This window comes from Rhinolophus sinicus, chromosome 3 (genome assembly GCF_057876585.1).
Source record: "Rhinolophus sinicus isolate RSI-liver-muscle chromosome 3, RSI-T2T, whole genome shotgun sequence".
Classification (NCBI taxonomy): Eukaryota; Metazoa; Chordata; class Mammalia; order Chiroptera; family Rhinolophidae; genus Rhinolophus; species Rhinolophus sinicus.
The window spans coordinates 151,472,377-151,496,586 of NC_142503.1; the positions used below are offsets into that span (position 1 = coordinate 151,472,377).

Below are 24,210 nucleotides of genomic sequence, written 5' to 3' on the forward strand. Positions count from 1 at the left end.
AATTTTCAATATTTCCTTGGCCTACAAGTGGGGTATATTTTTCCCATTTCATCTTCCCTTCACCCCACATCCCCAAAACAGTCTTCTAAGTTAAAAAGGTCAGATGTTCTTTAAAAGAGTTAGGAAAATAAAAAGTGTCATATTTTGTTTATTTTACATTTTAACATTTATGTTTTAATATCTGTGAAATTGAAATACATTTAATGGCACCTTAGAGTCCTATAAAGCGAAGTTTTAATGAATTTAGATTTATCCTTTAGGAGTCATGGGAAATTTGAAAGTTTAGTAGTTGTTTTTAGGCACAGGAAAGTAAATTTACTAAGAATTCTGAAGCTTAACTGAGGCATCAGAATTCCTTGACAAACCTTCACCAATTGCAAAAAGGTTTTCATATTCATTTGATGCAGGCAGTTAAAATGGAATCAGACATGACTTCTCTAAAGAAATTGAAATCTGTAAGATATAAGGAATGAGAAACACCCTTAGGCTATGTAACATACATTTACTAGTTTGTTAAATCATAGGCTAATAATCAAATGGAAACTTAATTAATACTTTGATTTTAAAAAACATTGAAAATTCATGCCAGGAGTAAACCAGGCTTTTGTTCTGATTACATGCAAGGGATAATTTTCAGTTATATGTCTCCTTAGATTTCTTCTTTCACTCCTATAATTTTTAAGTCTGGGTCCTGCAAACCAGAATTTGTACAGTGAAACTTGGTGATGTATCATTTACCTTTACAGTCATGCAACTTAAAATTTAAAGTGTAAGTTTGAAAACAGGTTTTGAAACAGAGTTAGTTTTGCAGAGCATTGACCAAATGGGCAGATTCTGTATGAAAACTGCTATGATATTATACAGGCTGATTTGTAATACTTGTTGATAATCATCCTCAATTGATCATCTTTTATTAGGAACTCAAAATGTGTGGTTTTCTGTCTCCTCTTTAAAAATAATATACTGAGGCAATTTGTTAACCCATTCCTTTTTAATGTCCTAATAAAGAAATAAATGTTCTAGACTTAAAATGGTTTTACTTTTATCATAAAAGTAGCTTGTACACATCCTAAGAAGTTGAAACTGCAGAGTGATACAGAACAGGAAGTTAAAAGCCCTTCTCCCCACATCCCACTAATCTTAACACCTCAGAGGTAGCAACTGTTTATAGTGTATTATAAAGCCTTTCTGAAATTTTATTTGTATATATATATATATATATATGTATATATGTCTCTCCTTTTAAAAAAGTGGGATCGTATTAAGCATATTATTTGCCTCTTGCTTTTTTGATTTTTTAATTTAACAGTGTATCTTAGATTTTTTTTCATAAAAATCTTGTTTTTAATACCTTTATCATATTCCATTGTATGTTAAATCAGACCTCTGTTGATGGATATTTAAATTGTAGTTTTTGAGTCTATCAGTAGGATAACTTGTAGGAGTGAGATTGTTGGGTCAAAGTGACATGTTGAACTTTTAGCAAGCAATACCAAGAACTTTTTTTTTAATGGCAAGAACACAAAATAGAAAAGAAACGGGAATGGTCTATGGGAATAAAGAATGTCACCTTTCTGCAGTGATTAGCAATCTGTTTTGTTTAGATCAACAGTGAATTATGATGGCTTCTTTTCTCACTACACGCAGAAAGATGGTAACTTTGTGAGGTGATGGATGTGTTAAATAACCTGATTGTTATAGTTATTTCACAAAATATATATGTCAAATCATTATATTGTACACTTTAAATATATACAATTGTATGTTAATTATGCCTCCATAAAGCTGAAAAATAAAACAAAATGATTGCTGTAGAGTTAAATAAATTCATTCTGAAACAAAACTTAAAAATTTTGTAATATTTGTGAATATTATTTTTTGCATAATGATTGGAGAAATAGGAAACTTGGATGTGAAACTGGAAAAAGTGCTCTGAATTTGAGGAAGGGTAGTTAACAATGGTAAAACATAGTGATTTCTCTTTTTATATGACCAAAAAGTACTGAACTTTGTGACTTCTTGGAGTAAAGCCTTGGTTTGAAAACATAATTTTTAGGGAAAAAATTGGTTTAAAATTTTGACTCACAACTTCTATTGAGCTTAATGAAAGTTTCCTTTAAATATATGCTAGCAAGTTTTCCTTTGAAAATATAGCTGAATGAGTGTTCATTGTTAACCTAACTTTCACCCCTACTGAATGAATCAAAAAAATTAAAAATTGAAGGAATTCTTCTACAATGAAACTAGAGAATCGCTCCCTACCAGACTACCAAGAAAGTCTTCCAGCTAAAATGAAATTCGGACTGAAATCCAAGCAGGAGACAAACATATTTTTAGACCTCAAACAGATGTACACCTTTTAGAGTAAGAGAGATGTGTATTCTTCAGAGGGACCTTTCAACAGTCATTTTGAAACACAAAGATTGAGAATGAAGAAATGGGAAAAACCATCTTTATTAAGGGCTTGATTTCTATGACAGATTTCTGACAAAAATGTCTTCTTAATTTTCTTAATGCAGCACAGGAAAAATGGCATGGGGTGGGAAAAGAGAAGAGCAGTAACTAAAGAATATCTTTGCAGTCTTGCCCAGAAGAACTCAGAAGTTTCTTTCCTCTCTATAGTGCTCTGTAACCAGTAAATCATACAAGGAAATCAAGATTTATGCATTTACAAATGTATAATTTATACATTTGACTACACAAGCAAAAATGTATATGGCAAAACAATAAAATTAACAAAAGGCAACTTGGAAGTGTTTATACCTTATGAGAAAGCTTCCATATATACAAAGAATACTTATAAATCAACAAGAAAAGGGTGAACAGTAGGCTACGAATATGAATAGATAATTCTGGGAAGAAATATAAGTGGTTAATAAGTATAAGATTTTTATCAGATTGGCATTTAAAATTTAGTGGTAGGGCAGGGATAATCAGGCACTTGCATGTACTGATAATGGAAATATTAATTATGGTAACCTTTTGGGAGGGCTATTTTGTCTACCAGTATCTGAGTTTAAATTATTTTCTCAGACTCAGAAGTGCTTATAGAAATTTATGCTACAAAAATTGTCTGTGAGGAATATGTGTGGATGTGTCTGTGTGCATGTGCACACGTGTATATGCGTGTGTGAAAGAGTGAGCACAAGGGGGGGTCATACAGACGTTTATTGCAGTCTTTGAGTTGCTTCCAATTTTTATTAGTGGTTGTTTCTTCAATACGTTTTGATACATTCCTATAAATACATTCCTGTGAGGCTGTGAATGAGGTAAAGGTGTATGTATCGACATGAGAAGATGTATCTAATGTTCAAAGAAGGTAGGATGCAGAGCAGCATTGAGCAGACTCATGCATTGATAAAGTATTCATAAAAATTAAATATGTGCTAATATACTTGTAAGATCCAATAGGAATATATAATAGCAATGTATGCTCAGCTGCATGGTGCCTGTGTTTTTCTTACAGATGCTTCTTTGGGAAGACCACTTCATCATCAAGCTTCTACCTGCCCCCACTCTCATGGAAACCCTCCTCCTCAGACCCAGCCTCCACCTCAAGTGGATTATGTCATTCCTCATCCTGTACATGCTTTCCATTCTCAGTTATCTTCTCATGCAACATCTCACCCGGTGGCGGCCCCGCCCCCGACTCATTTAGCCAGTACAGCTGCACCAATCCCTCAGCATCTTCCTCCCTCACACCAGCCAATTTCACACCATATTCCAGCCACAGCACCTCCGGCACAGAGACTGCATCCTCATGAAGTGATGCAGAGGATGGAAGTTCAAAGGAGGAGGATGATGCAGCATCCAACGTATGTTTTATGTTTGTAAAAAGATAATCACTTTCTTTTCCTTCTATTTCTACTGGTCTTTAAAACTATAAAATCTTTAGAAGCGATATAACTAGACTAAATCCTCATGTCACTAGGAAATTAATTCTTTACTAACCAGAACCTTCCTCCTATCCTGAGTTGTAGTTGTTGACAAAACAAGTTCATATCAGATCATTTAGTGAAATCCAACCATTTTTATAATAGGACCAAGGGTCATTGTTTGCAAACCAATCCCTTGTTTGTCTGTTATTTCTGTATTCCATAGTAAAGATAAATATTAGAATTATAGATCCTGGGGAACAAGATGTAAAGTTATCATAGATACAGTTTGATTTGTTATGTTATCAACCAGAGGGAAGAAGAGTATTTATTAGTAGAACTTTCAACAACTGACATTGAGAAAATAGTCCTCTTAGTTTATTTCTAAATTTAAATATGAAAATATTGTATGCCTCAAGCATGAAAAGACTATAATTAAACTTTTTGTTTTCTTTTGAAAATTCAAGATCTGATTTTCTAATTGAGGGCAGCAAATTCTGTTTGTCTAATTCTGTAAACATACTTTCTCATTTTTGTAAATAAAATTTTATAGGAAAACAGCTACATTTGTTCATTTATGTATTATCGATAGCTTTTTTCATATTACAAAGACTAAGTTGAGTAGTTGCAACAAGACCATGTGGCCTATAGAGCCAACTATTTACTACATGGCCCTTACAGAATAGGTTTGCAAAACTCTTGATCTAATTAATGATCTAGCACTTGTGTAACTTTTTCCTTTAATTATTTAATTTAAGGTTATATCCAGAATCTCTGGCTGTTATTGCTATTCTAATATAGTAACCCTTTATATAGAAAGTTGCCAATTTAACATTTTGTATCTTCCAGTATCTGGAAAATTGTTCTAATCAAGATTAAACATGCAGAATCTGTAAATGTGTTAGAAACTAATAGAAAATAAGAAATAGAGTATAAAAATTACTCCCTGGAACTGTTTTTTTTTAAGTGTTTGTTTAGAACTTTATGACCATTTACATTCGTAAATTTGACTGACTTCAGATTAGAAAGAGAAAATATAATAAACTGGGATGCAGAATAAACAGCAAATGGAGCTAATATCACTTTCTCAGATGTGTTAACTCATGATGTTAATATGTCCTTACATGTGTTTGAAAAAGTGAACAAGGTGAAAATTTGTTCTCTTAAAAGTTTTACCCATTAAAATGAATGAATGGTGTTATAAAAGTGAGCAAAATAGCTTCCATTTTCATGCCTTGCATGTCTATATAAAGTAACTTCTTTGTTCCTGCAGCATTTGCAGGGGTAATTCATTTCTAAATTTTTATTTTGTTCAATTTCTGTCCTACTTAAAATGTCTACTATAAAGAAGGTATACAAGATGTTAAAATTGCCTTTTCCCTTGGATGATATTTGAATTGTAATAAATAGTATTGTAATAAGTGGGCAGTGAGATTTTTGGGGTTTGGGTTTCTTGATTTATTATGAATCATTAGTGTTGTGTTACATTTTTATAATTTGTTGTTACAGAATTAATTTTATGAGTAATCTATAGATGTTTATAATAGTAATACTAGATTATTTTCTACATTAAGAAATAACCAATTATTCAATTATTTCCAGTGGTCTTTTTGTGTTCTGTGTTTCCAGGCGGGCACATGAACGCCCCCCACCCCATCCACATAGGATGCACCCAAACTATGGTCACGGGCATCATATTCATGTGCCTCAGACTATGTCCTCACATCCTCGACAGGCTTCAGAGAGAGCTACCTGGTCAGTATCTTGTTTATTTTAAAGTTCTGCTCAGCAGCTTGTGATAACACGGCTGGAAGAGAAGCCCTGGTAGTGAGTGGAATGTCATACAAAAGGATGGTGTGGAGAAACAATTCCAGCTTAGCTTTGAGACACTGTCCCTGGGTGAGTTAAAGAGACCTGGAGAGGAAAGAGTAGGAGCTCGAGTTCTGGGGAAGGGGACCATGTCAAACAGGAGTGGAGCTTTTTGTGTTGTTTTTCTGCCATAGGACGGGTGTCTGCCATTAAAGTGAACTCCCTGAGTGGATCCCACTTTTCACAACTTCTTTATCCACCTTGGTACTCAAATTTGCTGTACCACCCTTAACGCCTGCTCTGCTGTTGACAAGGGAAATCCAGCCTGCATCCTCCTAGGCTTGTGGTCATTTCCTAGAGAAATGGAAGCAGATTTGCATTAATTTTCTTTCTGAATCCATTGTCTGTAGGCAGTCTATTGAGATCTTGATCCATGATGACTTTTGAGGCAAAATATGAAATGGGAATAAATAAAGATTTGGCTTTTCACAAATTTTACTCTTTCTAAAATTTTGTGTACCCTTGCTTTATGAGGTATGAAGTGTTTGCTCTTCTAATCATTCTTGATGTTAAGAACCCAGAGACACTCTCCAACAAACGAAGTCCTTGGAGCATCTATAACATTCATATAAACCTAAAAAGTAAACTGTTTCGTATGCTCCTCAAGTAGAATCAGACTTAGATTGAAAGGAACCTCAGGGGCCATTTATTATTCAGTTGACCGTTGAACAACATGGCGTGGACCTGCGTAGTCTCAGCCTGTGTTGTTCAAGGTCAGCTGTATTTCATTCCTTTGTGAGATGGGAAACTGAGTACAAATTGCTTTGCTCCTCATGATTGCAAAATTGAATTTTGGGGTTTTAATTTCTGAAGTGAATTTGAAGCTATCAGTTGAACCTTTTGGGCTAAATTGTCTTTTTCTCGGCTATGTATGTTAAGAAACTTTAGATTACTTTAAAAATGTAAAAATACTTCCTCACTTTTGTTGATCATAAAGACGATGTAAGGATGGCTAAAAATTAAACTGTTCTCCAAACTGATGGTTGCCACGTGGGAAAGGGTTGGGAATCTGGGTGAAAAAGATGAAGAGATTAAGAGGAGCAAATTGATAGTTACAAAATAGTCATGGGGATATAAAATACAGCATTGGAAACATAGTCAGTAATACTATAATAACTATGTATAATGCCAGGTGGGAACTATACACTATACACTGTGCTATATACATCTGAAACTAATGTAAAATAATATTGTCAACTGTAATTGAAAAAAAACACACGTTAAATTATTCTCTTTATCAGGGAACTGGGAATTGAAGCTGGCGTGACTGCAGCTACTTACACACCTGGAGCCTTGCATCCTCACTTGGCCCATTACCATGCACCACCTCGACTTCATCACTTACAATTAGGAGCACTTCCTTTAATGGTAAAATAGAAAATTTTTAAAATTCTAACATATTCTCCTTTTAAAAGTGTTCTTCCTTTTCTAAATTCAATGTTTTATTGGAAATATTTTTAATATGTTGTTATAGATGTTTTAATGGAATTGAGAAATATTTGATAGAAAATGTGCTATTAAAAGGTAACTAGATATATTAAAATCTGTATTTGTATTTGCATTGTAAAATGTACTCTTCTTAATGTAAAAATGACAAAAAATTTTTCTTTTATTCCAAGATGACAGTCTTGATCCACTGTCACTAAGACATGTGCTTTATTTTGTCATAATGGTAATGGGTCTGTTCTGATTCATTCATACTTTATTCTCTGATCTGCAGATGGACTATACTAACTATACAGGATTAAGGTGCAAACCGGTAGTTACAAAATAGTCACGGGGATGTAAAGTGCAGCATAGGGAGTATAGTCAATAATATGGTAATAACGGTGTATAATGCCAGGTGAATACTAGACTAATCAGGGGGTCAATTCTTAAATTATATAAATGTCTAACCATATGCTGTATACCTGAAACTAATGTAAAACAATATTCAATGTCAACTGTAATTGAAAAAAAAATAGTTAAACTGTGCTCTATATCTGATTTGAACAGATTCAGATTTTGTTGGTACCAATTTGAGTTCTAAAGAATAAGTTCAGCAAAATCCTTTGCTATTCATAATACATACCAGTTATAAAAGTGGTACAGAGAAGGGAGTAGTTTTTCTTGTTGGGGTAGAGACACTGCAGGGAAGGTTGCTGAGACACTTTATTATACATGCGACTTCTCAGCAGTCTTTGGAATTGAGAAGGGTGCTCATACCAGTGGTTACAGCATGTAAAGAGCTGTCAGATAGCCTAAGCACAAGCAATTCCAAGTAAATCAGAATGTCTGGATCTTAGAGGCGAGGTTAACTCAACAATATGAACTCAAGTTGTCCTGCCAAGAAACTGGGACTCAGGAGCCATTGGAAAGGGAAGTCTTGATCATATTTATGTTTTTAATCAGAGTGATTTAATCAGTTTGTAGTTAGAAACACCACTTCCTCAGTTGTCTGAAAAATCAATTTTAGGTGGGAGGAAGGAAACTCATTAGGACATTATAGTATAAGAGATCAAGTTGATGAATCCCTGAACAAAGGCAATGGCAGTTGGCCACACGTTCGAGTAATATTTAGGCTGACTTCTGGATTTCTGTCTTGGGTTGTTAAGTGTATGGCATTCACTACATTGGAGAATATTAATTAGATAAGGATTTAGGAAAGGGGTTAGGTAAGTTAGGTTTTGGACATATTGGATCTTGGACATATTGTGTACGTTAAGGTGGACTGCCCAATAATAGGAAGTTAATAAGTTTATGGCCTGGACCTCCAAACCATGAACTGATATCTGAGTTAGGGACGCTGTGATCTGTCAATATATAATATATGTGTTTCACATATCTTCCATAACATATCAATCTATGGAAGAGGATTAGATTTCCAGGAAAAAAATGTAGACTGACAAGATTGGAAAAGAAAACCTTGGAGAATGATAATACTGTACTTCAAAGGATTTTGAGAACTGGCTAGAGAAGTTGAGGAGAAACAAAGTAAAATAATGTTGATAATATGAACAGTAGGATCTCACCCCCCCCCCAAAAAAAAATAAAGTAAAAATGTTGAATGCATTTGACATTGAAGGATTATTAGTGACTTTTGTCAGAGTGATTTCAGTAATGGGGAAGGATGGAGATGGGGTGCTTTGTATACTACAGTAAGGAAGATGAAAATGTGAGGACAATGAATATAAACTACTTGCTTTATAAGCTTGGTTGTGAAAGGAAGGTAGGAAATGGGTTGGCAATTATTCCAGGATTAAGGAGATACCTTAGGTTTGGAGAAACTTGAAGGTATTTTTAGGGTTAAGACAGAACAACATTAGACAGAAGAATTTGTTTGAAGATATAGAAGAAAGGGGTGGATGACCCAGGGTGGGGAAACGGGAGATGGGAGCCCATGATAGAGATGAACTTTGAATAGGAAGAAGAGGAGGCTCATTCATAAAACCTAGAGAAAGGAGACTAGGGAGGGTTTACAGGATAAGTGCAGGTTTAAATAATTTGGGGCGTAGGAGTTCCTTTCTGCATTTTCATTTTCCTTGGAGATGTGTAGGAGGTTGGGTTATCTGCTGACAGCTGGGTAGTACTGATCTTGATTATAAGGAAAGTTGCAGATATTTAAAAATAATAGGTTATTTGAAGGTTAAAAGTTATTGCTTATTTTAAATTCTTTTTCACATATGAGTTGTCTTTTCAAGCTATAAAACTTGCTAGAAGTATGTTATGACTCAGTGGAAGCTGATTAAAAAATAGTTTCAGAGAATCATTTATAAAGATGGAAGAATAGTGCTCGAATAGTGCTCTGTCCCAGCATCTCCCTTTCCTAATACAGTTGACCCTTGTTGTTCATGGTAGTTATGTTCTATAAGGTTGCTGCAAACACTGAATAAATGAATACTGAATTCCTAGGGTAAATACAGGGTTAGGTTACAGCAAGCCTCTGGTCACAACACCCCATCAATCCATAACCTTGTTTTAATGCGTGTTTCTATTTAAAGGCAGCTTATTTGATAGATATTGTTGTGTCATTAACATTGACCTCACAGCCAACCGCACTGTAATTCATGCCTGAATGAGGCGTATCTACATTTATTTTCTCCATAAATACATCACAGCCCTCTTGCACTTAAGGACAATAGCCAGCATTTAAGTATTATGCATGGGGACCATTTTAAACAATAAAATCACCAATTGAAAAGCACAAAATGTGAAAAACACGGGCACTAAATAGACCACAGAAGACACTTGTTAATAGGATAAGAGCTGAAACAGAAGGCAGAGCCTTCTTGTACCTTAGCTAGGGCACACATGTCAGGCATCTCAAATTTTTTGCCACTTTGTGCATGTCTACGAATGACCATGAGAGCACAAGTATTGATTTTGCAGTTACAAATAAATTTTATCAGGTAGGCAAATTCACAGATAAGAGATCTGTGAATAATGAGGATTGGCTATACCTAACAAAAAATTACAAAACACTGTTAAATCTTTCACTAGCAGAACCAAACGAAAAAAGGAATAGGGTACTTTGGCTATTAGGGAGTTACAGGAAAAGAAGTAAAACTTACCTGGAAGTCAAGTTTTGTTGGAAAGTTTTGTGCATTTCTGTTTCTTAATACGTTTAGTAAAGCTCTCTGAAATTGACAAGGTCTTAGGAAAGTTTTATTCTTTATACAATTAGGCTCCTAGCAATCTGAAATTTGGGTATTTTCTGCTGAGGATTTTTTATGCAAAATAAATCAAGTATACGAACCCTATTATCTCATGGAACAGCTATTTCTTCTTTTTTATCCGATTATATTTTAAGTTATAATATAAGAGATTATATTTGAAGAGGAACCTAACCCTGATCAGAGTGTTTAGTTGGAGTTACGTAGACTAATGGAGGTTGAATTTTGTGAGCAGCTGAATAGAGAGAATTGAGTGTTTTAATTATTCAGTGTTAATGGTAGAATTCGGACCTATGCTTAATTGATTTAACCTGTCTCTTCTGTTAAAATAGGTTCCTGACATGGCAGGCTATCCTCACATCCGTTACATTTCATCAGGATTGGATGGAACATCATTCAGAGGTCCTTTCAGGGGCAATTTTGAGGTATGTAGTGAAATTCATGAAGATATTTACCACAGTATCTTTAGTGCAGAAAGAATATGTGTATTATTAATTCACAATTGTACAGTGGCTGGGAATCAGAAGGCTTAGTAAAATGTCTGAATTTTTGATACTGCTTCTGGGGGCTATTATAGAAAGCAATATAAGCAATATAAACAATAAGCAATATAAACAATAGACATAGAAAGGCTTATGTAATCTTAGTGTCAAAAGTTACCCAAGGATTAAAGGAGTAAAGAAAATAATCTAATATAAAGAAATGTAGAAATTTATTAAATCAATATAAATATCAGATAACCATACCATTAAGTGTGGGGGCGGGTCGGGGGGTGCTTTTGACTAAGCTTAATTTGAGAAAAACATTGCTGAAGAAATATAAACCTAAGTAATTTAGTTTATAGCTAAACATCTTTGAATTTTCAAGAACAAATCATTTGAATATGATTTAAAGTTCTGTTTCTTCATGTCAGTTTGGAAGTTGGAGTCAGTGGGACTTAGAACTACTGTGTGATTTATTTCCCTATTTTATTATAGTGACTTCATTTTTTACAGGCATACATACGTACTGACTTATATAGTACAGTGTGCTAGTCTGTTGCCCTAATCTGTAAGGATAACTTTGCCATACCACTTCTAATTGGCTGAGAAAAGAATTATTAACAAGCATTTGCCTTACCATATATGGCTTTTTTGAACACTGTATTTACATTGCAGGTTTATAAATGTGGAACTTTATTGCTTTTACAATATTGACAATGCTGTTCAAGGAATAATCATCCTGGCATTTAATACTAGTTATTCTTCACCTTCAGGAACTGATTCATTTGGAAGAAAGATTAGGAAATGTCAATCGTGGAGCATCCCAGGGAACAATTGAAAGATGTACATATCCACATAAATACAAAAAAGTAAGAATTTATTCTATGAAACATCTACATTATTATTAAAATGCATAAAATTTAATAAGGATCTTCTTTTAGTTTGTACAGTCTAGCAACTGCATTATTTATTATTAAAACAATATATACATATGGTTAAAAATATTCAAAGTAAAAATAGATACTCTGAAGTTTCTTATCCTGCTGACCCAACCCCAGTCTTCCTTCCCAGAAGAAAAATCATGGTTAAGGATTTCTTAGGTAATCTTTCGGATATTTTTATGCATTAATAATAATGTACATATGTATATATTTTTTTCTTCCACTTTCAAAAATAACACAAAGGAGATGAGATACAGTTTGGCACATTTTCTTTTCATTTTATATCAGCACCCACATATCACCTGTATTTTTTTTTCCATAGCTTATATGGAATTCCATCATATGGCACTACCGTAATGTCACTAGCCACCTATTTTGATGGACTTGTGGTTGATCTACATTTCTTACATTCTACTCCCAATTCCTTATATAGTATTGTACTTAGAAGTTATGGAGTAGACATGTTAAATAAGTTTCTTTAAACAAACAATAATGTACTATGCTGTACAGAGAATAATAAGGTGTGAAAATTACTGTTCTTTGTTTTTCTCATGTGTTTCCTAAAAGTATTAATAAGGTATTACCACTAAATAAAAGTCCTTCAACCATCTAAGCCAGACACTATAATTTGTGTTAATTAATTTGGATATTATTTGAAACATTCATTAGTAAAATAAAGTTTATCTATGCTCGTGATAGGACAGAAATATAGTTTATATCGTGTATCATCCTAATTGTGAATTAAAAATAATAGATTTCAAACTGATGAATTTCTGTTGCATTCAATTTTGCTTTTGATGCTGATTATTTAAGGGTCTTAAAAACACTTATTTGATGATAGTCACTTAATTCATCCATTAATTCATGACGGTTGTACCTGGGAAATATGTTGTGGGTAAATGTGTGGTTTTGTTTTATTTTGTTTTTCAAATAAATACAGACTTTACTCAGTTGTTCAATAATGTCATCTCTACTAATAAGGTAACAACTGATTGGTTCTCACAGAGGAAACTGCACTGCAAACAAGATGGGGAAGAAGGGACTGAGGAAGACACAGAGGAAAAATGTACTATCTGTTTGTCTATTTTAGAGGAAGGTGAAGATGTGAGGTAACTAGATATTAATTATGTAAAATCTATTGGCAAAACTGTACAAGAGATTTTATTTAAAAGTAGACTAGAAATGGAATAGATTACTCCTGGCATACTCCGTTACCAATCTCTGACATAGAATTACCTTCTTATAGTGAGTGAAAGAACAAAAAGTTTCTGTATTACCAACAGAGGGATAAGGATGGGAAATATATTGCCTATTTTAGGGCCACACCAAGAGTTAGCCAGGGAAGTTTTGCGGTCAAAATTGTCTTACATAGATCTTGCAGAAAGAAGAATTTGAGAGGCTTTTGAGGCCAAGACAGTTATATTAATGTGTTCTCCAAAGCTTAAAGTAGGTGGATCCAGATTGGCTCCATATAGTTTGTCTTCCAGCATCTTTTATAAATTAATGTTGTCCTAAAATTTCCTATCAACTTAATAGGACTACTCTCTTCTTGCAACTTTGATTTAAAAAATGTTACATTAATGCAATATTAATTTTAGGCATTTTCTTATTATAATCTCTTAAATAATTGTTTTGTTTCTGTTTTTTCCTAATGTAACATAATCCCATATGAAACATGTCCTGTAACATAACAGAACCGTGTGGTAATTTTTTTGCCCTAATTTATAAGGATAGCTTCATCATATTTCTTCTGTTGTCTGAGCGAGAAAAAAATGTATAAACAATTGTCTATGGTACCATATATAAGGTTTCTTGAACACTATATTTCCAGTGAGGTTTTATAAATATGGAAGATAATTTTTTTTACATTATTGACAATACTGTTCAAGAAGTAATTGAAACACCTCTTTTTAGCTATTATTTTTACAAAATATTAGGAAGTCTGAAATGTATGACAACTCTTTAACAGTGGATGGAATTTGAAATGGACATTTAAAGCAATTACTTCTATTTCACTGTTAGATTTAATGTTACCCTGGATTGCCTAGAAGCTTTCTTTATTTCTCAATTTCTAATTAATAATGTAATGTACTAAAGTCAACATCTCCTTTAACCTACTTGTAAAAAGTAGCATAGTATTAAGTAGATACTTAATACTTTCATTCCATGAAAACAATAACAATATTATTAACCTTTAATCAATCATGTACTTCAATTTAATGTATAAAGATCCTCTAGATGGACAATAATATTACATATTAAGACTTAATTAACATAACATGTCTGCTATCTATTTACAATGAGTTTCATGTTTTTGAGAATTAAATGATATATTTTTTAAAGCACTTTACTAATGTAATGATTTGATATTAAAAAATTATTTGCAATAGTATATAACAGGGAACATACTTCCAACTCCAGTACATTGGCAGCTCATGTATAGAAACAAAACTAGACTTAATTACCAGTGTAATGTTGTTCTTAAAATTCTTGCAATTTTATATAGTTTGGTTCCATAGCTGTGACAGTTAATTGTCTTGGTCATTTATACATTGCATTGTGCAGTGTCGATATAATATAGGTGTAATGTTTATTAGAGAGGTGTGTGTTTTGTTTTTTGGTTTTGGTTTTTTTTTACAGAAGAGAAAGATGTCTAGTAACTTTAAAGCACTATTGAATTATAACATGTATCATGCTTAAACATAAATTCTATATGCAGTTGTCATAAAACTAATTTTGCTTTTTGTTTTGCCTCTAATAGACGCCTTCCTTGTATGCACCTTTTCCACCAAGTGTGTGTTGACCAGTGGCTGATTACCAATAAGAAGTGCCCCATATGCAGAGTGGACATTGAGGCCCAGCTGCCAAGTGAAAGTTGACACGATGTTTCAGAACTCTTGCCCTCCCTCATTCCCATCCTCCCGGTACTGCAGTCAACCAAAGATGGCATGACTTACCTGCGCAGATTTGGAAGCCTTGAACTTAGAGTGCTGGCTCTGCTATATGGTACAACTAATGCTAGACCTACAGTTTATGTATACAGTTGATTTTGATGTATTTATAAAAGCTTTTTTTTTTCTAGATTTGACATTTTTCCTGTATCATTTTACTGTATTTTTGCATGGTTCCTTGTATTGCATTTCTTTGCACATATTATGGGCTTGTGACCCTAAACTTGCAGGCAAGATTAGCTGCTTTAGTAAGTAGGATTTTGTGGTCTTTTGTTTTTTACATAGTACCAGGTCTTAAAAATTATGAATTTTTTTTATCCATTACTAACCTTTAATTTAATCAATCATGTACTTTAGTTTGATGTATAAAGATCCTCTAGAAAATGATAATATTGTGTATTAAGACATTCCTTAATTAGGACAAAAATGGCTGCTGTATATTTACAATATGGAGTTCTGAGTTAAACACCATCAATACTGGGAACAGAATACAAACCATATTCAATCAGATGCAGGTGGTATTCACATCACCAGTGATCAATAGAATTTCCTTGGTGTATCTTTTTCCTTTCAGCACAATACAGATAGAGTTGATATTGATACCATACATTTAGACTGCTGTTCTGATTGTATTTACCTTATTCCTACATCGTTTAGAACTTTATTGCCCTGATTTAATTTTTGCTGCTGTGAAACAGCTCCGATGAACACTAAATATTAATTTCAATTAGCTGGATTGTACATACTTGCAGATTTAACAAAATTTTGGGGAAATTGAAGAAGACATGTAGAATTTTGTTCAGTCTTCTAGGCACGTATAGTAAAGATATCTGCTTTACATTGATTTTGTAAACACATTCAGTCAGGATTTAGAATTGCAGTCATTGGCAGGTATCGATGCATTCAAACTAAAGGTCCCAGGATCACTTTTAAGGGATTTTTATTAGTTTAAAGATAAATAAAGTTAGCTGAATCTACATGTCTCTTGTTTTATTTCTCTTTAAACTTGAAAACAGTAAATCTGCAGATACTGTGAGGCACAAATTATACTGTCAACCTACTGTTGCTCTGGTTTTAGATTCCCACTTCATACCAAGAGTCGATCACTGATTTAAATTTTTTAATTGCTATAGTTAAGATTTACTGCATAATATAGAATATAAAGTTAAGTTAACATACTAACATTTTCTCCTTTGGAGAAAGTTTTAATCCACTTCAGGATGCATATTATCAAGATACTTTCATATGCAGGATAGCCAAATTTTATTTGTTTAAATATGCTTAATATGTCCCAGATTGAAAAGGCATCAGTCAGTAACATCACTGTCTGTATGTGGAAGACATGTTCCCATGGATCATATGTGAAGATGTCAGTAAGCTTGCATTAAGCCACCTGCTTTGTAAGTGGATTGATTGATTAATAAATAACTTATATTTCTATTGTCTTTTGTGTTTCATAATTAGTTTTTATAAAACAATTTACATTAAACAGCTTGGAATTCCAAAATAGTGGTCTCACTGAAGTTTGACATTTGCATAATTTGGTGTTTGTATTCATTCAGTTATGGCTACTTGCCCTTTTTTTTTTTTGTATTAGTAAATGTTACAGTGTAGTAGTATTAGTAAGTATCAAACATGCTTCAAAGTAGTGTGTGGAGAGATGGAGGATGGACTGTGGTTCAGAAATTTGGATATAACATAACCTTTCAAAAAGAACACTTGATTAAGTTGCAGTTGTAGAAGGGTGGCGGGCAGGATGGGGGCAAGAGAGTGAGAGTGTGATCCATGTCTGCCATCTTACTGGGGAAAAGAGCACATAGCCTATCTACCGGTAGCCTATGAGGGACATAGGACTTTGCCACTGGAAAACCCAGGGCCTGTGCAGGGGATTGAAGAAGTATGAGATGGGGAGAATTCTATGTGATGGAGTCCTCTGGATGTTCCCTAAACACAAGAAGTACAGATAGATTTCTTTACTTTTAAGATTACATGAGACTTAGATGCACAACTACCTGTTGACCTGTTTAATAATTGCTACTGACTTTTTTTTTTTATTAGATAAAGCATTATTACTTAAATTTATTTAATGCTAGTATTTGTGGCACAAACTTGAATTGTTAATGCAGGAGCTTAGTAAGCTACTGTAGTTACAAGAAAATGTGATTAGTAATGAACCAAGTAAAGAAGACAATTTTCAAATATTTTAAATTTTTGTGCTTTGTTTTAGTGTTTTACAGATCCTGCTGCATCTTACGTCAAAATTGCAGTGATAGCTGTCCAAATACTTTAAAACTAAAATTCTTTTGTCAGCAAATCCTTATTTTTATTGTTGTTACTATGCAACTGATAAACTGATATTTGAAACATTTTTGTTACTCTGGTGACTTTATTTTAGCTGCTAGCACACTTCATCATTTGAACCATAGCAATTTGACACACAGAAAACTAGCTCTTTTAAAAATGGTATTTGTAACACTAAAATTAAAATATAAACTCTGAGAGAAAAAAACAAAACTCTGTTGACATTTCATTACTAGTTTTTCATAAATGCGAATAGTACAGTTCTATAGATAATGCATCCTGATTTCTAACTTACCTTCCAAAACTTGTGGAGATACAGTAAATTTTCTTGCTTATTCAAGACTTCATGTGTCATGATATTGGCTATATCAAGGTTGAAATATCCTTCAGTTATAGATTTCAATCATTTTCTTAAATTAAGAATTGTATCTAAAACAACTATTTCTTGCAAAGGAAAATAGATGTTACCAATTTTGTGGTTGTGCCTGCTGGGGACAGTCTCCTCTCTCCTGTGTATTCTGTAGAAATTCATAGGCCACACAATTTTTTGAGGTTAAGAAAAAATACAGGCTTGGGTGTCAAACAGACTTGGGCTTTGAAATTGTGTAGCTTTGGACAACTGTCGTTTTCTGAGCCTCACCATTCTCATTTATAAAGCAAAACCAGGTTGTTATTAGAATTAAATGATGAGAGATGAGTGTGAAGAGCATATAGTACATACTTAATATAAATTCACCTGAAGCTCACTCCATCTCACCCCACCACCCCAATATCCTTGCCTTTGATAACAAATGGTAGCATAGCAAGGTGCTAAACTATACAGTGTTTGCTGCTCTTTCTCTTATAATCCAAGAAACTAATTCCTAGGTAGGAAGAAATGATTCTCTTCAGCCCTTCTCTGATGGGTTGGAATTTTTCTTCTATGAGAGGCATGGGAGATTTCCAGCACATGTGCTTTCTTCCCCTGCCTTGTAGTCACAACAGGAACATAGCTGCCCATCAGTACCACCCAATGCTGTGTTTTAGGCAGCTACTGCCAGTGGGGCAGAATTGGCACAGGATATGAAACCATTTGTGTTCTCTGACCTAAAAGAAAATTTTATGAAGAAATGAACTGGAATTTCTCATTCTCTCCTAGTTTTTCTCTTCACTAAATTGTGTGATGCAGGGACTTGGTGCCCATTAAGGGTTAATTAAGCACACACTGCTGAGCTTCCTGGGTTGCTATATTAACTTCATCTAGGCTTAATCCTAGGCTGATAGGTGTGGGTTTCCAGAAGAAGTTTTGATAAGCCCAAATTGCATGTCTCATTTTTTAATTATAGTTTATATACAATAGTATATGAATTTCAGATGTACAACATACTTATTCAGCATTTACATACCTTATGATGTGTCACTGCAATAAATTTGGTAATCATCTGTCACCAGAAGCAGTTATTACGATACTCTTGACTATATTCCCTATGCTGTACATTACATCCCCGTGACATTTATGACTGGAAGTTTGTACCTCTTATTCCCCTTCACCTATTCCCCATCCCCCTCCTCTCTGACAACCATCAGTTTGTTCTTTATGTCTATGAGTCTATTTTTTTTTTTCTTTTTAGATTCCATATGTAGGTGAAACAAACCATACAGTATTTGTCCATCTCTGTCTGACTTATTTCACTTAGCATGATACCCACCAGGTCTGTCCATGTTGTCACAAATGGCAAAATTTCATTCTTTTTTATGACTGATGAATATTCTGTGTGTGTGTGTGTGTGTGTGTGTATCACATCTTCATCCAGTCATCTATTGATGGATACTTAGGTTGCTTCCCTATCTTAGCTATTGTGAGTGATACAATGAATATAGGGGTGCATATATCTTTTTGAATTAGTATTTTTTTTCTTTGGATAGATACCTGGAAGTGGGATTGCTGAGTCATGGTAGTTCTATTTTTAGTGTTTTGAGGAAACTCCATACTGTTTATGGCTGTACCAGTAGTGCACCAGGGTTCCCTTTCCTCCACATCCTCTCCAACACTTGTTACCTGTTGTCTTTTGTATAATAGCTAATTTGACAGGTGTGAGGTTTGCATGTCTCTTTTAATCCTTTATCATCACTACAGAGAACGATTAATTACACTAAATACTAATTTTTATTGTGGGCTCTGCTGAACCTTCAGTACAAACTGCTGAATCAATTTGCTGTAGGTGTAAATATTCAATGTGTGTGTGGGAGAAAAACTTTGGAAAGTATAAAATTCTACAGATTGCTATTGATACATTGTGCTCTAGGAAGGATTTGGCTTCTGACATTGCATGCCTGTGTGGTAACAATTCAAGACACTCAGATTTCCAATCTGGCAGTTCAAGGAGGACCCAAAGGCCTGCCCTACCCCCTCACATAGCTGGAAATTCTTCCATAATATGGGATGCTCTAAACCTATTTTCTAGGGATTCTATTCTTTAGATTCTCAAGCGCCTTTGTAAGAAAAGTGTTTGACTGACAGTCACCATGTGGGAGAGAAGTTGGGTGAAAAGGGGAAGGGATTCAGAAGTACAAATTGGCAGTTACAAAATAGTCACAGGTGTAAAGTACGGCATAGAGAATATAGTCAATGTAATAACTGGTGTTGGGGGGGACGAGCCTTACTGGGGGATCACTTCACACGGTGTGTACATGTCTAATCACTGTGCTGTACACCTGAAACTAATATAATATTGAATGTCAACTGTAATTGAACAAAATGTTTTAAGTTTTTAAATGTTAGATGAGGGAATTAGAAGAGCTGTGGGAAGTCTCCCATCCGCTGCACCCCAACCTGCCCTGAAAAAGGAATGAATGTGTGCGTGAAGTTGAACTGCTGTTTTGTTCAGAGAAGAAGTTGTTATGATGTACTTAAAACTTCCTTGTTAGCCATACACTCCCCAAAGTTTTGTGTTTATTATCTGTTGCTGTGAAATGGTTATCTATTGCTTCGTAGCCCTGAATCTTTGTGGCTTAAACATCAAACATCTTATTTTCTGTGGGTGCATCAGGAATTTGGGAGCAGTTTAGCTTGGTGCTTCTGGCTCCAGGTCTCATGAGGTTACAATCATGATGACAGTGGGGGCTGCAGTCATCAGTTATCTGCAGCCTTTCCTGGGTCTGGTCTGGATGAGCTGTTTCCAAGATGGCTCACTCACGTGGCTGATAGGCCTTGGTTCCTATGGGCTACTTTCCTGTTATGTGGGCCTCTCCAGAGGGCTGCCCAAATGTCTTCACGGCAGGGTTGCTGCTTCCCCAGAGCAAATGATCCCAGAGAGCGAGGAGGAAACCACAGTGCCATTTTACATCTAGTTTCAAAATTGACACTCTCTTCCGCTACATTCTGTTCATTAGAAATGAGAGTCACTAAACTACAGCGTATACTCAAGACACGTTGATTAGATTTCACCATTTGAAGGAGAGTATAGCAAGAATTTGTGTACATACAGTCATGGGTTGCTTAATAGGAATGTGTTCTGAGAAATGCATCATTAGTTGATTTTGTCATTGTGCGAACATCAAATAGAGTGCCCTTACACACACCTAGGTGGTACAGCCTGCTACACACCTAGGCTGTATGGTACAGCCTATTGCTCCTTAGCCACAAACCTGTACAGCATGTTACTGTACTGAATGCTGTAGACAATTGTAACAATGGTATTTGTGTATCTACACATAGAAAATGTACAGTAAAAATAGAGCACAAGAGATAAAAAATGGTCCACCTGTAAAGGGCACTTACATGAATGGAGCCTGCAGGACTGGAAGCTGCTCTGGGTGCGTCAGTGAGTGGGGAGTGAGCCTGAAGGCCTAGGACGTGACCGTCCATTACTGGAGACTTTCTAAACACGGTACACTTAAGCTACACTAAATGTCTATGAAAACATTTTTCAATGACAAATTAACATTAGCTTACTATAACTTTTTTACTTTATCAACTTCGTAATTTTTTAAAACTTTTTGAGTCTTGTAGTAACACTTAGCTTAAAACACACACATTATACAGTTGTACAAAAATATTTTCTTTACACCCTTATAACCTTTTTTCTGTTTAAAAAATTTTTTTTTTTTTTACTTGTAAAACTTTTTTATTAAAAACCGAGACAAACACACGTTAGCCTAGGCCTAAACAGTCAGGAGCATCAATAGCACTGTCTTCCATCTCCACATCTTGTCCCCCTGGAAGGTTCTCAGGAGCAGTGACATACACAGAGCTGTCATCTCCTATGATAACAGTACCTTCTTCTGGAACACCTCCTAAAGGACCTGCCTCCGATTCTTCGGAGGAGGTGTCACTCTTTTCAGAAACACGTCCTCTTCATTAATGAAAACTTTTCAGTGTTGGGGTCCATGTTTTCAAACTTTTTAAGGAGATTGTTGAGGTCTGCAAAAGCTGCTAAACCCTTCACTGAATTTTCTTGGGGTTCTTTTTTGTTCTGCAGTTTCCTTTTCTCTTGCCTCTTCTTCACCTGTGCGTTCCTGTTCCAGTTCCAACAACTCCTCATTTGTCAATTCCTGAGGAACCACCTCTAGGAGCTCCTCAGTGTCGTCCTCATCCACACCCAGGTTCACGTTGTTTGCATCTCATCCGTAGCCTTGATTTTTTGCAACTTTTTTGTGCTATGACATTATGATGGCTAACACATCACTAGACAATAAAAATTTTTCAGCTCCATTGTAATCTTATGGGACCACAGCTGTATATGCAGTCTCTCGTTGACCAAAACATCGTTATGCAACACATGACTATTTTAAAAACACAATTAGTAACTCTCTTATCCCCTATGTGAAGACCCAATCTCCAGGGCCGGCCCAGTGGCTCAGGCGGTTGGAGTTCCGTGCTCCTAACTCCGAAGGCTGCCGGTTCGATTCCCACATGGGCCAGTGGGCTCTCAACCACAAGGTTTCTGGTTCAACTCCTCAAGTCCCACAAGGGATGGTGGGTTCTGCCCCCTGCAACTAAGATTGAGAAGGGCATCTTGAGCTGAGCTGCCGCTGAACTCCCAGATGGCTCAGTTGGTTGGAGTGTGTCCTCTCAACCATAAGATTGCTGGTTCGACTCCCGCAAGGGATGGTGGGCTGCGCCCCCTGCAACTAGCAACAGCAACAGCAACTGGACCTGGAGCTGAGCTGCACCCTCCACAACTAAGACTGAAAGGACAACAACTTGACTTGGAAAAAAATTCCTGGAAGTACACACTGTTCCCCAATCCTCCTTCCCCAATAAAAAAAGCTTAAAAAAAAAAAAAAAAAAAAAGATCCAATCTCCAGATATCTGGACTTCGGTCACCAAAAATTCTATTAAACTGGCTTCAGTGCTCCCCAGGGCTCTCAGTTACATTTGATCCATGGTTCGATACCAAATAAACTGTGCAACCAGCTTGTGATTCAGAAGGAGTCCTCATAGCAAAGACCGCAAGAATACCCCAAACTGGGAGATTCAGATGTCCGAAAAGAACAGTTCCCATTTGGCATTCCAGGACCTAAACATCCTATATGTAGGCACCTTGTGGGGTTAGAAGATACTAAGCAAGAGCTACCTTGAAGCCCAATAGCTCCTGCCAAACCAACCTCTTACCTTGTCTCCCATCATGCCGGTCCAGTCCTGGTGGTCTGTGTTTTTGCTTGGGGCGCTTCTGCCTGCAACCCATATTCACTGAAGTTCACATACGCACCTTTTTGAAGCAGTACCTGAAAATAAATAGATCGTGTAGAATTTTACCATACTGTAAAGTGCCATTGGCCTTCGAGAAATTTATCCTTGGTTAATTTTCTATTTGAGTTCCTTCAATGACTGTTTCAAACTTTTCCCACTCTTTCTGCCACATGTAAATAGACTGGACAATGGCAAACATAATGGAAAGAGTACACAGGCTTTGAAATCAGACCCGAGTACAAATCCTAGCTCTAAAACGCTTAAGTGCTATTATTGCAGCCAAGACATTTAATTGCTCTGAGCCTTAGTTTCTTCAAATTGAGATAATATGTGACAGATGTTAACTAGACTTATTGTGGTGATCATTTCACAATATATACAAACATCAAATCATTATGTTGTACACCTAAAACTAATATAATGTTATATGTCAATTATACCTCAATTTAAAAATGACAAAAAACTAGGATACTACCTGTTTTATAAGGATTGTTATGAGGTTTCAACAAGAAACTTTATGTGAATTAGTATACAGGAAGAGTGATCAATGTTGTCTAAGGCAGGAAGGGACAGGAAGTAAAAAACAGGACTACAATGCATTAAATGAGGTTGGATCAAAAAGTTTATTTGTAAGTTTCTAGGTTAGTTGCAGTGAGGGATACAAAAGAAATATTACTTCAATTTTAATGAAAATATATGTCTAATGTGAATTAAATTATTTATTTTGACCATGTCAAGTCAGTTAATAAGGGCACTTTACCATTCATAGCATTTCTGTTTACAAAGCCCTGTGCGTCGGTGAGGATTGTTACTTTTATAGTTGTGGTTTTTGATAATACCACATTATAACAATAAAGCAATAAAGCAAAAATATAATTTTACTCACAACCCCAGTGCACTAAACATTTACTTTTCCTTCCCCAGACTATCTTTCCTTCTTTTCTTAAGATTTGTATTGGGAATGTTGGGGAACAGTGTGTTTTTCCAGGACTCATCAGCCCCAAGTCAAGTCATTGTCCTTCAATCTAGTTCTAGAGGGCGCAGCTCACTGGCCCAGGTGGGAATTGAACCAGCAACCTTGTTAAGAGCACGTGATCTAACCAAATGAGCCATCTGGCGGCCTCCCAAGACTTGTCCTTATAGGAGGATAGATACACTAACATCTTCCCATGCTGCATAGTAGCTGCAATTATTCCTGTTTTATAGAAGAGGAAACAAGTTTAGAAATGCCAGATGCATGGGCAAGGGCAAGGGCAAGGGAAGGAATTTAACCCAGATCACTTAACTTCATTTAAGCTCATTGATAACCCCAGCAATAAAGAGGTAAACCATATTTTAAAGAGTAGAACAGGAGTGACAGGAAAGCTTGCTCAGATCTTAGACGGAACCTGTTATCAGGAGTCATTCCACTACCTTTACTAGGGGCATTGGACCTTTCCTTTCCTTAGCTTTTTCCTCTCCCCTT

The 24,210-nt window shown here is 35.3% G+C and overlaps 1 protein-coding gene across 10 annotated transcripts in view; it reads left to right on the forward strand.

Annotated features, from left to right (window-relative positions):
• RNF111 (ring finger protein 111) overlaps positions 1-16,215 on the forward strand; it is a 97,963-nt gene extending 81,748 nt beyond the window's left edge. For 4 of the 10 annotated variants that reach the window (XM_074327656.2, XM_019732284.3, XM_019732283.3 and 1 more), the window contains exons 8-14: positions 3,467-3,815; positions 5,478-5,630; positions 6,986-7,112; positions 10,729-10,821; positions 11,652-11,747; positions 12,801-12,928; positions 14,581-16,215. In XM_074327656.2, coding sequence (XP_074183757.1) covers positions 3,467-3,815; positions 5,478-5,630; positions 6,986-7,112; positions 10,729-10,821; positions 11,652-11,747; positions 12,801-12,928; positions 14,581-14,698 — 1,064 coding nt within the window. In that variant the 3' untranslated portion in view covers positions 14,699-16,215. Of the gene's footprint in view, positions 1-3,466; positions 3,816-5,477; positions 5,631-6,985; positions 7,113-10,728; positions 10,822-11,553; positions 11,748-12,800; positions 12,929-14,580 lie in introns of those variants that run through there. The other 6 variants (XM_074327658.2, XM_019732286.3, XM_019732287.3 and 3 more) reach the window with 4 other exon arrangements.
• The last annotated feature ends 7,995 nt before the right edge of the window (positions 16,216-24,210 follow it).